This window comes from Ceratotherium simum, chromosome 7 (assembly GCF_057802395.1).
Source record: "Ceratotherium simum simum isolate JZ-2026a chromosome 7, ASM5780239v1, whole genome shotgun sequence".
Taxonomy (NCBI): Eukaryota; Metazoa; Chordata; class Mammalia; order Perissodactyla; family Rhinocerotidae; genus Ceratotherium; species Ceratotherium simum.
This window is the reverse complement of record NC_141906.1, coordinates 30,541,858-30,558,812: the sequence shown is the minus strand read 5'-3', so window position 1 is coordinate 30,558,812 and position 16,955 is coordinate 30,541,858. Positions and strand designations below refer to the sequence as shown.

Sequence of the window (16,955 nt, the reverse complement as noted above, 5' to 3'; positions counted from 1 at the left end):
GACCTTGGGCAAATTACTTCCTCTGATTGTGATTCTGCCTTCTCTCATAGGCACTTAGTGGCCCTCAATAAATGTTAGTGTTCTTCCTTTATTACTTATTACACTTACTACGTTGTAGTAAGTAATGTGTATTTTATTTTGGCCTGCCTAGTAAGGTGCAAGTTTCTTAAATGCAGGAGGCTGTTTTATGCATCTTCACCATTGTTTCAATTTGAAAAACTCTTATTAGTAATAATAGTTGCCATTCATGGCACTTGCATACTCTTCCTGGTGCCTAGAGTAATGAATTGCACAATATATGATCAATAAATATATTTTAAATGAATCAATGGTTTGCTGTGCCTCCCCAATTAAGCTGTCAGCTTCTTGAGGGCAGGAATCACCTCTTAAGTTTAGAGTACACATCTGAACTCCACAGAGCGTCTGCCTAGGTCAGGGTCTGGAAACGGTAGCATTACATTGTTTCCTGAATAGAACTGTCCAATACGACTAATGTAGCACTAGGGGCCGAGGAGGATACAAAGATTCCATCACACACTCAAAGACAACGCGGTGGTGGTGCGTACTGGGACTTCTGCAAACAGCTGCCGACCAATAAATATTTGCTAAATGACTATGACTCCTCAGCCAAGAGTCTTCCCGCCTCTCAGTTTTCCTGTCTTTCTCCAACTCATCGATCCTAGTTCTGACGCTGGGATCACACAGCACATACGTGTTCCCTTGGCCTCACGGCAGCTCTTCTGAGAATAAAAAACAATGACCAAGTGGGTTTGAGACTTCTTTTTCTAGACCCAGTGCTCCCTCAACAACTGATGCGGTATCGACCAAGCAAGATTCTCCTTAACGTTGGGCCGGCCCTGTGGCTTGGTGGTTAAGTGCGCGCGCTGCGATGCTGGTGGCCCGGGTTCGGATCCCGGGTGTGCATCGAGGCACCACTTCTCCGTCCATCCTGAGGCCGAGTCCCACATACAGCAACTAGAAGGATGTGCAGCTATGACATACAACTATCTACTGGGGCTTTGGGGGGAAAAAAATAAAATAAATAAAATCTTTAAAAAAAAGATTCTCCTTAACGCAATGGCAACATGCGCTACCCGCCTCCTGCGTCCCGGTTCTCGGCTTGGATTCACCTGAGGGCTTGGGCCCAGTCGCTCTGAATCCTCAAAGGCGCCGCCATCTTCACCCCGCCTCCACTAGCCCGCCCCTTCCGCTCCTTCCCGGAAGTGGGTCCCCCAAAGGGGCTGAGGCGAGGACGGAGGGCGGGATCGACACCGGGAGGCAACCAATGAAAATGCGCAGTGGGCCCTTCCCCTCATCCCCTTCCGGGCGCGTACTCCTCACAGAGGCTGGTTCCTGGCAGGAGACTCGGAATCTTTCCAACTGCCTGCAAAAGCGCCCCCGCCGTGCAGGAGCGCGCGTTGGGGTCCTGTCGTCCCGCCTGTTCGGTGAGCACCGCGTGCCTCGCCCTTGAGCGGTGTAGCGTAGCGGACACAACCGGGGTGCGCCTGGCGGCCGCGCGCGCGCATGCGTCCTTTCTTGAAGTCGGGAGAGGAGCCTCAGGTGACTTGGCCGCCTGCATTTTTCTGCTTTCTCTTCGTTTCCAAACCTTAGTCCAGGCCGGCCTCCGCGATCCAGATGTCGACCATCTAGCCTGCTCTGATCTCTGAGCAAGGGTCTTCCTCTTTTTACTCCAGAGGGGACGGAAGCCGGGATGTGGCGGGGAAAGAGTACGGTAGCATTTACTGAATCCTGTTGTAGCCCGTGCACTTTTCATTTATTGTCATATTAGTCCTGACAGTAATTCTGCGAGTTAAATATTACCTTAAGGAGGAAGCTAAGAAAGATTTTATGCTAAGGCATGTACATGGTAAGGGTGGTGCTGGTATTCGAATCTGGATTTCTTGGCTTAGGAACCAAGGCACTCTTTCCACCGTGCTTGCTCTAAGAGGATTGCCTTTAAAGAGCTCACAGTGTATTTAGAAAGAGGAAACATGTACAGTAATAGGAACTATCATTTATTGAACTCTGGACGTGCCAGGCCCCTTACACGCATTATCTCATTTAGTCTTCAACAATCCTGTGAGGTAGCTATTATCTCTATTTTTCAAGACAGATTATGAAGTGATTTGCCCAAGGTCACCCAAAGAGTCAGTGACAAAGCTGGGTTTCCAATACAAGCCTGTTTTCAAAGCCCATTTTTCCCCTCCTGCCTTAGGTTATACTTCCTCCAAAGCAAATGTGTATTGTGTAGGGATATGGAGTGTTTAAATCCTGGTGACTTCTCATTGCCCTCTAAATGCCTTAACAGGGCCGTGCTATGATCAGATACTTTCTCTCGCCAATTTCATTTGTTTTCCTGTTTTCCTGATGCTTGATTCTCCAGTCATACAGAACTTTCAGTTCCTCTCATGTGTCGAATTCTATCTCAAACCCCCACCCTGCTCTTCCATTGACCAGGAATATTCTTCCTCCCCATCTCTGGCTAACCCCTGTTCATTCTTCAAGTCTCAGTTTAGAAATCACTTTCTCCAGGAAGCTTTCCCTGCTTATTCCTGCCTTTGTCTGTATCCTTCCACTGCATTCCCAATCTTAGCTATCTGTACACACTGTATAGTAAACTGTTTACTTGTCTAGATTGTAAACTCTGAAAGCAGGAACTGTGTCTGTCTTGGTCACTCCTGTATCCTCAACTCTAGCATGATAGGTACTCAGTGGTCATTTGTTGAATGAATCAGAGACACAAGAAAGGCATTAAGGAGTCTTTGCTCCTTTATAGCCTGTTGTGAAATTTGTGCATAGGCTGAGGTCATTTCTCTTCAAACCTTCCTTAAGTTCCTTCTCTATGCTACTTTCTGCTGGGTGTTCTCAAGCAGATGATCTTGAGAAGACACTGTGGCCAAATATACCTCACATTAAGCACTCTCACTTACCTCATAGACTCATCCCTTCCTCTGGCCTCTGCACACTATATGCTACAGCCGCACAACTCTCTCCATTCCTCCCATATGTCAAACCCTACCCATATTTGGATACTCTCCCAAGTGTTAAAGCTTGTTCTTCTCCAGCCATAGAATAAGACCAATAGGAGAAAAGAAGAGAGATTCTTTTGGGGTGGATCAGAGATAGCTTCTCCAGAAAGGTGACAGTTCACCTAATTTAAATTCCATTAGCAGAGGGGCCGGCCCCATGGCTTAGCGGTTAAGTGCGCGCGCTCCACTACTGACGGCCCGGGTTCGGATCCTGGGCGCACACCGACACACCACTTCTCCGGCCATACTGAGGCTGCGTCCCACATGTAGCAACTAGAAGGATGTACAACTATGACATACAACTATCTACTGGGACTTTGAGGAAAAAAAAGGAGGAGGATTGGCAATAGATGTTAGCTCAGAGCCGGTCTTCCTCAGCAAAAAGAGGAGGATTAGCATGGATGTTAGCTCAGGGCTGATCTTCCTCACAAAAAAAAAAAAATTCCATTAGCAGAATCCATTCGAGCTTATTAGTCCTGTGCTAAGCATTCTCATATACTTTAATCTCATTCCATTCAGTTCAAACCATTTTGCAGGCCTGCTCTCTGCCAGGCCTAGTGCTGAGGGCACCAAGGTGAATCAGGCCCAGTATCTGTCCTCAAATAGCTTACAATCTCCAAGGGGAGACATACGCATAAATAGGCTGTAACAGTGCAGTGGTCAGTGTTATTTATAATAGAGGAACCTCATATATAATCATGTCCCTACTCTAACCTTGCCTCCATTGATGTTCTAGAGACTTTCAAAGATGTCAACTCAAGGCCATACCTGGGCCCGACAGGTGAAGAAGGAGGATGAGGAAGAGGACCCTCTGGACCAGCTGATCTCCCGATCTGGCTGTGCTGCTTCCCACTATGCAGTGCAGGAGTGCATGGCCCAGCACCAGGACTGGCGACAGTGCCAGCCACAGGTGCAGGCCTTCAGGGACTGCATGAGTGAACAGCAGGCAAGGCGGCGGGAGGAGCTGCAGGGGAGGAAAGAGCAAGCAAGTGCCCACCGCTGAGACCCCAAACCACCTATCTCCAGAGGATGGCCCTGCAGAAACTAGTACCCAGAGAGATCATGGGAGGAAGAAACCCTTAATGGTGGATGTGTGGGCCAAGAGGTGTAAAACTAGGGATAGTCTTTGGGATTGGGGTTGAGAGCCAGGCAGCAATGGGTTTGGACATGACTGCCATAAAGAGCTGTCATATTTTCATGATGAGATCCCACACATCATCATCCATCTTGTTTCACCACTATTAAATAGTGACCAATATTTGCCAAGTAAAACAAAGAGCGGAGTTAAGGGATGCTCTCCCACCCTACATCTTGGGTCAGTGTGCCAAGTACTGAGCTGAATACATGGACATTTAATTTTAAAAATAAATTCACAATCTAAAGATAAATTGGTTCCCTAATCAAGTCTTCATTTATTCAGTCATTGGTTCAACAACAACAAGTTTTTCTGATACCTTCCCATGTACCAGGCACTGTTGGAAACTGATATGATGAATAATGTGATCTCTGCCTTCATGTTGCTTAGTGTAGTTCGAGAGACAGAAATAAAACAACACTGGAATAACAATGATACAAGTGCCTTTATCCTTCATTACTTCTGGATGTTTCATTCAGTCTAATGGAAGCAAGAAGGCAATTGGGAAAACAAAGATTGAGTGCCTCTCATATGCCAGACTCTGTTGAATTAACAGGTGCAGAGTCGGACCTCAACACGCTCCCAACCCAACATAAAATGTTGGCCTGATGTTTAAAAAGTACATTTAACATAAAATACAGATTTTTAGCTTTTGAAAAATGAAGAAGCTGTCAACATGGGGCTTACATTCCTACTTGACGACAATTTGCTGGAGCTGAAAGATGATGCCTCTTTTAGGTGGTTGTGTTCTCCAGTCCATAACAGTGGCCACCACTTCTCATTTTTCTTCATGGAACTACATTACCCATTTTATTACTTTCTGCCCAGCCCTGTAAGGCATTTGGGAGTGGGAAGGGAGCTGGGAGAGATTCCTGCCACAGAAGCTGGAATCCAAAGGGGCATATACTCTCATCATCATCAGTAACATTTCGTGAGTATCTATATATTAGAACCACAAATCTGGGCCGGCTCTGTGGCTTAGCGGTTAAGTGCGCGCGCTCTGATGCTGGCGACCCGGGTTCGGATCCCGGGAGCGCCCCGAGGCACCACTTCTCCGTCCAACGCGAGGCCGAGTCCCACGTACAGCAACTAGAAGGATGTGAATCTATGACATACAACTATCTACTGGGGCTTTGGGGGGAAAAAACTGAATAAATAAAATCTTTAAAAAAAAAAAAAAAAAGAACCACAAATCTGAAGCATAGTAGGCTCTAAAACTACTTTGAGTGTGTTGATATTTGAGGAGGAAAGAAAGAGAAATGAGGGGAGAAGATATGAGGAATACCAGTTTCAAGAACAATAAAATCCAATTTCAGCCTTCAAGCAGAAGAGGATGACTGGGTTTATATACAAAGATGAATCTGTGGGGCCATGCATGCTCAGTACTGTGAGTCATCAGAGGGAGCAGTGTGGACTGGAGCTGTCAGCAAGAATCTCAAGGGAGTTAGTTGAGTTGAAGCTTTAAAGATAAAGGAGACATTACTTATTTGTAACAACAGGATTACCATCTGCAACAAATAAAAAGCACCTAAAAATCAGTAGTAAAAAACAAATAGCCCAAATTAAAAGTGAACAAAGTTAAAGTATTAGCCGATTCTATTGGCAAAAATTAAAAGTATTTATAATGACTAGTATTGATGGGGATGGAGAGAAACATTGACGCTATTGAAGGGATCATAAATTAGTAAAGGTTTTGGAGGGCAATTTGGTGGGACCTACAAATATTTTAAATACTTAAACAGCAGTTCTCTTTTAGGAATCTTAAATATATTTTTGCAAGATGTATATACTATTATGTTCATTGCAGCATTGTTTATAATAGTGAATAATAGTCACAATGTAAAATTCCATCAGTAAGGACTATATTTGCTTCTATCTCCAAATCTTTTATAACAGGAATGTATGTATGTATTTGTGTAATTAAGATAGAAATAATAGGCTTTGAGGGGCATGCCCCGTGGCTTAGCGGTTAAGTGCGGGCGCTCCGCTACTGGCGGCCTGGGTTCAGATCCCGGGCGTGCACCGACACACCGCTTGTCTGGCCATGCTGAGGCGGCATCCCACATTCAGCAACTAGAAGGATGTGCAACTATGACATACAACTATCTACTGGGGCTTTGGGGAGAAAAAGGGGAAAAAAAAAAAAAAAGAAAGAATAGGCTTTGAGATGGGGAGATTCTAGCAGAGAGCAAGGGCAGAAGAACCTCCTTAGCAAGAGGAATGACTTCCAAACCAGCTAAGTGAGGGAAGCAGTTTCTGAGGACTCTGGCTCTAACAAGGAGCTAACACTGGGTGGGTCACAGAATGTATGTGGGCAAAGAGGGCTCTATGGCCACCCAAGCCTGTTTCCTCAAGTACAGGGGATAATTCCTATTTAGTAGGCATACTAAGAGAATTAAATGTGAGCTATAAGTAACTAATAATAAAAATTGTTAGCATTTATTGAACTATTATAACATTTATGGAGCATTTAACCCAGGCTGGTTCCAGAGTCTGTGCTCTCAATCCCTATGATATGCTGCTTTCAAATCCCACTATGCCACTTACTAGCTATGTGTTTTGGGGCAAATTACTTAGTCTCTCAGGATCTGTTTTTTCTTCTGTAAAAAAGTAGTTATACGGGGCCGGCCCAGTGGTACAGTGGTTAAGTGTGTACGCTCCACTTCAGCGGCCCAGGGTTCGCGGGTTCAGATCCCGGGTGCGCACTGGCACGCTGCTTGTTAAGCCATGCTGTGGCGTCCCATATAAAGTAGAGGAAGATGGGCACAGATGTTAGCCCGGGGCCAATCTTCCTCAGAAAAAAAGAGGAGGATTGGCATTGGATGTTAGTTCAAGGCTGACCTTCCACACCAAAAAAAAAAAAAAATGTAGTTATAACACCTTCCTCAAAACTAGTAAAGGTAGACCTTCCTCATAGGGTTGTTGAAAGAATGAGTTAATATTGGTAAAGCGCTTAGAAACAGTGTCCGGCACATAGTAAGCATTCACTAAATGTTAGCTATTATCGCCATTATTGTGTGCTAGTCACTGTCCTGAGTTACATGATCTCATCTAAGCCTCATAACACTCCATTAACTCCCTTTACAGAGGAGAAAATAAAGGTCAGATTCGGGATCAGACTCCAAGTGTGTCTTGTTCTAAAGCCTATGCTGTTCTTTGTTCTGTGCCCTCTCACAAGCATTCAGTGCCTAGTACAGTGCTTAACACAAAGTAAGTAATCATATTTACTACGTAAATATTACTTTGCTTTTTTTTATTTAGTGCTTTACAGAAAGGAAATTAACCAGTGCAAGTTGCCCACAGTGTTCTAGATTGGTATGGTTTTCTTTGTCTCAGTTCTGCAGCCCACAGCAATGGAGCTGGAGTTTAAGGTGGTCCACGCCTGTCCCTATACAAGCTACACCCACCTCTGCAGAAAGGCTTCAGCCAGGGATGAGTGGAGAGACCTCTTGGCTGGGTGCCCCCCTTGGCTGGGCCTAGGGCAGACTCATGATTTGGCACTTCCCTGCAAGGTCCTTGGCTGGGGACTTGGCCTGTGCTCAGTACAAAGGTGCACTGTAATGTGTTTTACTAGATGAGTAATAAGATACTCCTCCCATTTCCTCCCTCAGGTAAAGCTGCCAGAGTAAGTCCTGGGCTGCTGACTTTAGAAACCCAAAGAGAACTGGAGCATGTCTAGGTTGAAACCTTATACTTTCCTGCTGTATGGAATGCTAGGGCTCCCTGCTCTGCTCCACCAGGGACTTAAGACAGGCAGAGGAAGTGGGAGGGATTCTTTCCTTCTCTAGCAGCTATCTTCTGCATTCTTCAGAGCCTGGGCATCTCTCAGAGCCTGGGTATCTTGTCTAACTGGTGAGCTGATTCCCTAAACCTGAAATGTCTGAGAATAAAAGTTATTCCAAGGGGATTATAAAAACTAAATAAATCATTTCAGATTCTCCAGGGAGATCAGACATTTGAAGACAAAAACGACACAGAGATCAAAGTACAGATTAAACAAGCACAAGACACGTTGGCCACCTCTGTCTGCAGTGCCTTTCCAGCAGGTCTAGTTCTAGACATGCCCAATGCATGCTCAGCTTTCCTTCCTTAAGTACACTTTACATCCTAGAAACAGTGGGGATCAGGGGTCTCCAAGCATTGCTACAGTGTCTGAATGACCAAAATACCCAGATTCCATTTCTTTCTCTGTGATTAAAACATACTCTTTTAGGGCCGGCCCCGTGGCTTAGTGGTTAAGTGCGCGCGCTCCGCTGCTGGCCGCCCGGGTTTGGATCCCGGGCGCACACCGACGCGCCGCTTCTCCGGCCATGCTGAGGCCGCGTCCCACATACAGCAACTAGAAGGATGTGCAACTATGACATACAACTATCTACTGGGGCTTTGGGGGGAAAAAAATTAAAAAAAAAAAAAATACTCTTTCAGAATCCACAGCTGGCAATTTCCAGGCTCCGTGGCGGAGGAACAGGGCATCCTTAACCAGAGGAAAGGGACTAACACATGAAGCCGAGGATCTACTGGCCCTAACTAGGAAAACTGCCCATTTGACCCAGGCATTCGGTCCTTCTTGAAAGTTACTGATCTACATAAAATCCATTTCTGAAAATCTCAGTAATGTACACGGAGCCAAGAATTGAGTGACCTGGAGCTATCCCTGGCTGGCACTGGATAACTAGGTGACCTTGGACAAGTCTCTTTCCCTCCTGGGCCAGTTAACTTATCTGTAAAATGAAGACCAAACAGATTATCCCAAAGGATATGTACTGATAGAGCCAAAACTAGAACCCAGCTATTCTGATTCCTAATCCGTTGGCCTTCCCTCTCTTCTTTCCTGCTTATCCCTCGTGTTTTTACAGCAGTACTAGGCGTAGTTTAACCCTAACTGGGGTATTGAAAACCCCTGGAGGGATGCTGGAGGGATGAACTACTGATACCTACAACAAAATGGATGAAACGTTAATGAATGAAGTCAGACACAAAAGGTACATACTGTATATTTATATATAGTACTAGATAAGCAAAACTAATCTATGGCAATAGAAATTAGTGATTGCTTCTGGGGAAGTATGTGAAAGAATGTAAGGGAACTTTCTAGGGTGATGGAAATGTTCTTTATCTTGATAGAAGTGTAGGTTTCAAGGTGACTGCATTTTCAAAACTGATCAAATATACACTTAAGATCTGTGTTTCACTATATATAAATGATACCTCAATGAAAAAAGTCTTTTTAAAAAGTATGCCGAAGAAGTTTAGACGGGAAAAGAACATTTACTGAGCACTTGCTAGCCCATTTTATATTATCTCCATCTCAAACGTCCAAAAAAAGATTATCTCCACTTTATAGCTCAGAAAACTGAGGTTTAATGAGGTTAAAATAAATCATCTGAGGCCTCAAAACTAATAAATGTAGAAACTAGGAATGGGCCAGGTTTGTCTGCTTCTTTTCTTTATAATAGGTTGTGTCAGGGAGAGAGGGGAAGGTATTTTCAACCTAGAGCCAGGAGACTTGCATTCCATTTGATTTCACTGCCATGTGATCCTAGGGAAATCCATTTCCCTCTGGGCCTCACTCTGGAGAGTCAAATGAAGCTCATAATTGTTTTGTAACTCTGAGGTTCTGGCAATCAGAATATCTCCCGTCCCCCTTACCAGGATAAGGCATGTACAAATTTCCATTTGTCTCAAGGCAGAATAATCATGAGCAACAAAAGTCCTTTGACTCTGGTGAGAGGATAAATCATCAACTAGGTCAGTGACACAAGAGCGCCAAGGTGACAGAACCCAGCTGCCTCTTGTTTAGAGATAAGCCTGACTCATCCCTCAGTGATGTAATGGAAAGGGATGGACTGGGAACCAAGAGATGTGAATCCTGCTCCCAGCTCTGCCAACAAGGTGTCCCGTGACCTTGAGTAAAGCACCGCCCTTCCTGGGCCACTAACCTGCACTTGCTAAAAGAGAGGGTTAGGCCGGCTGGGTCCGAAATCCTTCAGCTCCAATAGCTTGTCAATTTGTGAAATCCTGCGTCCTGCTTTCACAAATTGCGGTATTCCAGGTTCCTAAACGGAGTCCACATGACATTGCCCATTGCCCACGTGATATGGGTGTGTGTGTGTGTGTACATACATGTGTTTACTCACCTTTTTATCTTCATGTCACTACACATCCCCCAACTTTACACTCATCCATTAGCTGCTGCCCTTTTATCTTCCCTAAGGGAGACTCAGCAATGAGCAATTCTATAACCAAAATATCAATCCTCACCTGGAAAATTCTGCCCACGCTCCCAGTGGGGTTCACTTGGAAGTCTTGGCCTGCTGAGCCTTCAATTTGAATTCAGAGAAGCATTTTAATTGAGGACGCTTGCTATCTTGACAGCCCTCAGTGTTACACCTTGGGAGGAAATCTGAGTTTCCTCTTGTTGCCTTTGGAGACCAAGGCAAAGAAACCGAAATAACTTCTGGACTGAAACTGATGAGTTTCAGAAAAGTACTTGCAATGTTAAGAATGCTCGAAGCTCCCACAGACCTTTATGTAGGGGTATCCCAGAGAAGCAGTGGAGTATAGGGGAGAGTGCTCTGCCACTTATTAGCTGTGTGACCCTAGGAAGTCACTTCACCTCTCCAAACCTCAGTTTCTTCGTCTGTAAAATTGGGATAATACCATCAACCTCAAGGATAGTCTGTATAAAGTACATAGCATAATAAGGACTCAGTAAATGTGAGATACACTCACACACACTCAGATACTCACAGGCACTCACACACACATTTTCACACACAGAGATATCCATCCACATGCACACTCATATACACACCATAGAAAACTGGTGTGAGGATTAGAGCTAATGTAGTACCTAGCACAGGGTCTAGCTCAATAAATGACAGCTATTATGTCCAGAAGTATGAATGCACTAATGCTCAGAAAAGGAAAAACATTAGAGGTCACTTAGACTAGTGGTTCTCAAAGAGATAACCCTGGCCCAGTAACACCAGCATCACCTGGGAACTTGTAAGAAATGGAAATTCTAGGCCCTCACTCAAGATCTAGAAAATCTGGGGGTGGAGTCTAGCAATTTGTGTTTTCAAAAGCTCTCCAGGTGGATCCTGATGCATGCTTAAGTTTGACAACCAATGACTTAGATCAGGGTTTGACAAACTGGTTTTCTAAAGGACCTCATAATAACTGGTTTAGCTTTACAGTCTCTATCACAACTGCTCAACTCTGCCATTGTAGCATGAGAGCAGCCATGGACAATACATAAATGAATGAGCATGGCTCTATTCCAATAAACCTTTATTTACAAAAATAGGCAATGGAGTTTTGGAACTAGATAGAGGTGGAGGTTGCACAACATTGTGAATGTATTAAATACCACTGAATTGTTCACTTTAAAAAGGCTAATTTTGTGGTTAATTTTATGTGAATTTCATCTCAATAAATTACTTCTTAAAAAACAAACAGGCAGTTGGTGGGATTTGGCTCACAGGCAGTAGTTTTCGGACCCCTGACCAAGGTCAACCTTTAATTCTTTGCTTAAACTCATTCCAGACAACCGTAATTAGCAGGTATGTAACATCGACCTGAATACTTATGACAAGTCACTCACTACCTCACAAAGCAGTTTTTTTCACTTATGGACAGACTCTGATTCTATCTGGAGACTTTTTTCATATTCAAAGCCAAAATCTCCCTCCCTATGCCTTCTACCCACTGGGAGTTTACTCCTGTTATGATCCTCTGCTTCACTAAAGGACTCCATGCCAGACTGCTTTAAAGGATGAGTTCACTCTAACTGGAGAAACACCGAAGGGGAGCATGCTTCTGTGCTAAAGCACGAGGCAAAGAGAAAACAGAATCCCTTAAAGATGGTCCCCAGGATGGACCAACTTCTCACATACACACACACACGCATCAGCAGCAGATTTTTATTAGATGGGGGATACCTAGGGTTGGCTCAAAGGAAAGTGGTGACAATTGGCAAGCACTCCTCCACAGAGGAGAGGAGGCATTCCTGGCTGTGGCGATGGGTACTTATCATATCTAAGGGTGAGGGGCTCCTGCTTAACTTGGACCACCCAGGAAGCTCTTCCCCTTGGCACTCAATGTCACCAGTGCTGGCATGAAAGGGTCTGCAATGAGCTAGTTCAACTTGGCTAACAGTTCTTCCAGTTCTGGCCGAGCTTTGAACCTTCCCTTGAAGTCCTCTTCAGTGTGCTGGAGAGAAGAAAAAGAAAATAAGGGGGAATTACTGCAGCACTTTCTTACTCATATATGCACAGCATCAAAAAAGGATCTGTTGGAGAAAACTGGACTGTGGTTACCAGGGGCAGTGGGGGTGGGGGGTGGGCACAAGGGGTGAAGGGAGTCATATATATGGTGATGGACAAACAAAAATGTACAACCCAAAATTTCACAATGTTAGAAACCATCAAAACATCAATAAAAAAAATAAAAAAATAAAAAATAAATTAAAAAAAAAAAAAAAAGGATCTGTCGGCCAGCTCTGTAGATAATGATTCATATTCAACTAGCTTTTATTGAGTATCTACTATGTACCAGACTTGTTTTAGGTACCAGGGATTCAAAGTGGAATTGGACTTCCTCCCTGCCTTAAATGAACTTATAGTCTAGTGAGAGAAGACAGACATATAAAGAACTAATGTCAAAATGCTATAAGTATCACAATAGAAGCACTTAAAAAAGAGACAGAGAATGCCAAAATTCTCCATTCACAATAGGAAAAAACAGACATGGGGACTGGAATATTTCACATTAGCATGACCAGCACATTTTCTCCCTATGTACAGATCTATGAAACCCAAATAACATGAAGCTTAACAAGCATGGACAGAACAAGGGGAGCTAGCTGGCTGAGGCAAACGGCATCAGTCAAAGATGACCTGATGTGTCTGTGTCATAATAAGGATCATCTTGGCAACTGGACCCAAGAACTCACGATTTAGGCTAAGGTTCCTAATGTATTCCAAGTTTTCCACACCAAACTTCCTTCTGACTGGCATTCTTTACTGAATATATTCAGTCAGGCTATAGTCAAGCTTTGAAGATCCAGGGACTTTCTCTCTAAAGTACATTTCCCTATTTGTGTTCTGATTAATTATACTGTATGTGATCTTAAATCACGTTCTTTCTACTACCTGCCTGAGGGGAGGGAATTTTGGGGTAAATGGGCTCCTCCCTAACATCAGGATGCTGTGATGGAGTCCAGCTCCTGTGGTCCATAAAGCATCATCCCTGATGCGCTGGAAGAGCCAGAATAACGATCATGGTAATACAGCCTGCACACTTTTCCCGATTATTATCTGGGCTAAATTATCCACATTTCTCTGTTTCTAACGCCAGGCAGTCTAGATGCGCTTTTCCATATTTTGAGCACAGGTGGCCCACCAGGGGTGCTTCTTAAACTAGCACCTACCTCTTTCACTGACAATTTGACTCCTTCAGGAAGATTGCTTTGGATTATTTCCAAGAAAATCTCTGCAAACGTAGCACTCAAACCGCTGATCTGCAAAAGGAAAGTAGAAGCTCTAAGAGAGGCACGGAAAGCTGAGGGATTGAGCAGACATGGCATGGGCTCGAATGTCAGCTCCAGCAGAGCTAGAGGATCATACCCACCAAGGAGTGGAGGACTAACACCCAGAGCTAGTTTCATAGCCCAGTCTCTACAGGATTTCTCTTGCTATCTGCCAAGGTGTCTGCTTGCTGAGATGGTCATGGCCAATATCTGCTCCTGTAGACAATGGATGTCATAACTGGACTGAGGTTATCAAGTCCAGGATGACTTTCTGATTCAACTCACGTTTACCCACATAGACCAGGACCTGATTGGTGTCAGACGCTGTGCTGAGAATCCAGAGATGAATCAGATGTGTGGTAGAAGGGCATGCAGGGGGCTGCAGGAACCCACAAGAGAAATACCTACCTAACTTAATCAGGGGAGGTCTTGAAGAAAAACAGGAGTAAACTGGGAGAATTCAACAGTAGTATGGGGGGTTTTCAAGGCAGAGGAAACAATATTCAGTAAAATGTGGAGACATAGCACAATACTAGAGAATTACAACTAGTTCCATGTGTGGCTGGAATGAATGAGGTGTGAAGAGGAAAAGCAGGAGAGTCATGAAAGCTAATCTAAAGAGTTCAAACTTTATCCTATGGGTCTCAGTAGCAAGTTAGATCTGTCATAAGATGTAGCTCACATCAAAGGTCATGTATTGTACAATTCCATTTAAATGAAATGTCTAGAAGAGGTAAAACCATAGAGACAGAAAGTAGATTAGTGGTTGCCAGGAGCTGGGGGGATGGGGAAAGAGGAGTGACTGCTAATGCATACAGAGTTTCTTTTTGGGGTGATGAAAATGTTCTAAAATTGATTGTGGCGACAGTTGCATAACTGAATTTTCTAAAACCCATTTAATGCACAATTGTATGGTAAATGTAAAATTGTATTGTATGTGAATAAAACTCTCAATAAAGCTTTTATAAAAAAGGAGAGTGATGTTAAGTGTGAATTTTTAATAACTCTAGGCACCCTAATGTTGATGTGGTTGTCACCCATCTGTCTCTGCAGTAAAAAGACAGAACCACTGTTAGAGCTAAAGGGAAGCAGCAAAATGACAGGAAATGGCAGGAAAATGAGATGATCCCATTGATAGGAGGGTAAAGCAGAGTGGATGGATCTGAAAGATTTTTAGGGGTAGAAACTATAGAATTTGGTGAATGAATGGATATCTGAGGACAAAGAAGGGCCAAGCATTAGGCTCAAAGGTGGGGAGGATTATAGAAAAAGAGGAACATCAATCCTTTTACAATATTTTGAATACACTGAGTGTAGGGCATCTGTGGAAGACCCCAGTGGAGAAGTCAAGTAGACAACTAGATATCAGGTTTGAAGCTCAACCAAGAGATCAGGACTCTGGGGGATATATATATCTGGGGATTATCAGTATATAATGATGGTCATTGAGGCCAGGGGAATGAATGAGATTGCATAGAGGAAAGGTATTACATAAGGAGAGATGGAGGGATCAAGAACTGAACCCTGGAGAACATCATCATTCAAAGGGCAGGCAAAAGGAAGAAAAGGGCATGACAGAAGGAGAAAAAATGGACAGAGAGAAAAACCCAGGAGAGGCAAATACATTTCAAGTTTCTCCCAGAGTACCTACCTGAACTACTCGCTCATGGGTGGTAAGAACTGAGTCCAGGTACATTTTGCTGCCTTGGTCCTGCAGCCGCAACACCTCCATGGTTTTGGTGGGCATCGCATAACTGTGGGAAGGAAGAGTCAGCTATTGGGAGGGTTCCCCTAAGCCAGCAGCACCACTTCAATCAGGGTAGTCCTTGAGTACAGCCCCTACTGCATGTAGTAGCTCCTGGAATCTAGGGCTGTTTATCTGCAGCCAGGGGCAAAGTAACCAGACCCTCCAAAATCTCCTCCAGAAGTCTCTAAACTCCCTGAGGGGACAGACCATGTGTGATGCTTTTTCTGTATCCCCAATCATGCCTAATATCACACTCTGAATAAAACCTGGTGATGAATAAGTATTTGCTGCTACTAAGGAATAGCCAATTCTAAAGAATCAAGCTCATCACTAGGTATGCTTTCGAGGCTAACCTTGGGTATTTCACCTCTTCTGGAGAAATGAGGCAGGAAGCCCACTGGTTCTAGAGCAGCATTTCTCAACCTTAGCACTACTGACATTTTAGACCAGATAATTCTTTGTTGTGGGGGGCTGGCCTATGCATCCCTAACCTCTATAGCCACCAGATGTCAGTAGTACCCCCCAAGTGGTAACAATCAAAATTATCTCCCGACATTGTTAAATGTTCCCAGGTTGAGAACCATTGTTGTAGAGTCTATGCTTACTATAATTGGCTTCAGCAGATCTACATGCCACAATGAAAAGAATCCTGGACTTGGTGTCAAGTCTTGGCCCTGTCACTCATTAGCAATACTTACTTAAGTAAGTCACTTTCTGCTCTGGGCCTCAATTTCTTCATGTATAAAGGGAATTACAATCTAGGCCTATATCAATAGACTATTTTGAGGATCAGGTGTGAAGATAAGATAGGTCTGATGGCTATACAGAAATATGGTATTAGTGTTGTATTCATCTTATCAAAAAGTTCATCAAACTAAAGATAAATGAAAAAATAATAACAATAGTAGGATTGCTGAATTTTCATGCCATACATAGCTTCATCAATTAATGCCAAGGAACACGGCCCTCTATAGATGGAACTCTACAAAAGGAAGTTTGGTGTAATGGAAAATGGAACAGAGACACGATAGTCAGTCCTGGATTTAAATGTTGGCTCTGCCACTTATTGCCTATTTGATGTTGAACAAATTAATCCAGCTCTCTGAGTCTGTTTCTTCAGCTATAAAATGAGGATAATAATATCTAGTTCATAAGGTTATTGCAATGGTTAAATGAGATTACATAAGTAATTTGCCTGGCATACTATGCCTACAAATGCCAGTTCCCTTGCCCTTGTAAACAGCGAGTAAATGCTAGGTATTGCAAACTCTTCCAGGTGGCCTCCCTAAATAACAACTCTTTCCACTTTTCAGCACAATCTCTGATCTCTTCTTTGAATTCAAATTTGGTAATAACTTCCCCATATAAAAAAAAATTGGGACACATTCATAGACTTGTTATAGAAGATCAAATAAAATAACTAAGGGGACCAGCCCGGTGGTGTAGCGGTTAAGTGCACGCACTCTGCTTCAGCGGCCCAGGGTCCGCAGGTTCAGATCCCAGGCACACACC

At 43.8% G+C, this 16,955-nt stretch overlaps 3 protein-coding genes across 9 annotated transcripts in view; 1 reads left to right on the top strand and 2 right to left on the bottom strand.

The window, feature by feature from the left end:
• Positions 1 to 1,260, bottom strand: part of PAAF1 (proteasomal ATPase associated factor 1) — a 51,782-nt gene extending 50,522 nt beyond the window's left edge. For 2 of the 5 annotated variants that reach the window (XM_087433436.1, XM_087433437.1), the window contains exon 1: positions 1,131 to 1,246. In XM_087433436.1, coding sequence (XP_087289562.1) covers positions 1,131 to 1,177 — 47 coding nt within the window. In that variant the 5' untranslated portion in view covers positions 1,178 to 1,246. Of the gene's footprint in view, positions 1 to 1,130 lie in introns of all 5 variants that reach the window. The other 3 variants (XR_015552690.1, XM_087433438.1, XM_004433981.3) reach the window with 3 other exon arrangements.
• COA4 (cytochrome c oxidase assembly factor 4 homolog) lies at positions 1,194 to 4,429 on the top strand. 3 transcript variants are annotated; one of them, XM_014790315.2, is made up of 2 exons: positions 1,194 to 1,560; positions 3,766 to 4,429. In XM_014790315.2, exons 1-2 carry the CDS (start codon positions 1,525 to 1,527, stop codon positions 4,030 to 4,032), a joined length of 303 nt encoding a protein of 100 aa, XP_014645801.1. In that variant the 5' UTR covers positions 1,194 to 1,524; the 3' UTR covers positions 4,033 to 4,429. The 3 variants fall into 3 exon arrangements, with proteins under 3 accessions (XP_014645801.1, XP_087289566.1, XP_087289567.1); XM_087433440.1 differs by having other exon boundaries at positions 1,223 to 1,445; XM_087433441.1 differs by lacking the exon at positions 1,194 to 1,560 and adding an exon at positions 1,588 to 1,727.
• Positions 4,430 to 12,075: 7,646 nt separating this feature from the next.
• Positions 12,076 to 16,955, bottom strand: part of MRPL48 (mitochondrial ribosomal protein L48) — a 55,323-nt gene continuing 50,443 nt past the window's right edge. Inside the window, exons 6-8 of the mRNA XM_004433979.3 lie at positions 15,348 to 15,450; positions 13,598 to 13,687; positions 12,076 to 12,378 (exon numbers count right to left, since the gene is read on the bottom strand). Of these exons, the coding sequence (XP_004434036.1) occupies positions 12,304 to 12,378; positions 13,598 to 13,687; positions 15,348 to 15,450 (268 nt within the window). The 3' untranslated portion in view covers positions 12,076 to 12,303. The remainder of the gene's footprint in view (positions 12,379 to 13,597; positions 13,688 to 15,347; positions 15,451 to 16,955) is intronic.

Bases quoted from the DNA above. Each gene is read 5' to 3' on its own strand.
- COA4 (XM_014790315.2), top strand. From the start codon at position 1,525: ATGCGTCCTTTCTTGAAGTCGGGAGAGGAGCCTCAG. The intron at 1,561-3,765 runs GTGACTTGGCCG...TTGATGTTCTAG, and splicing joins AGTCGGGAGAGGAGCCTCAG to AGACTTTCAAAGATGTCAAC.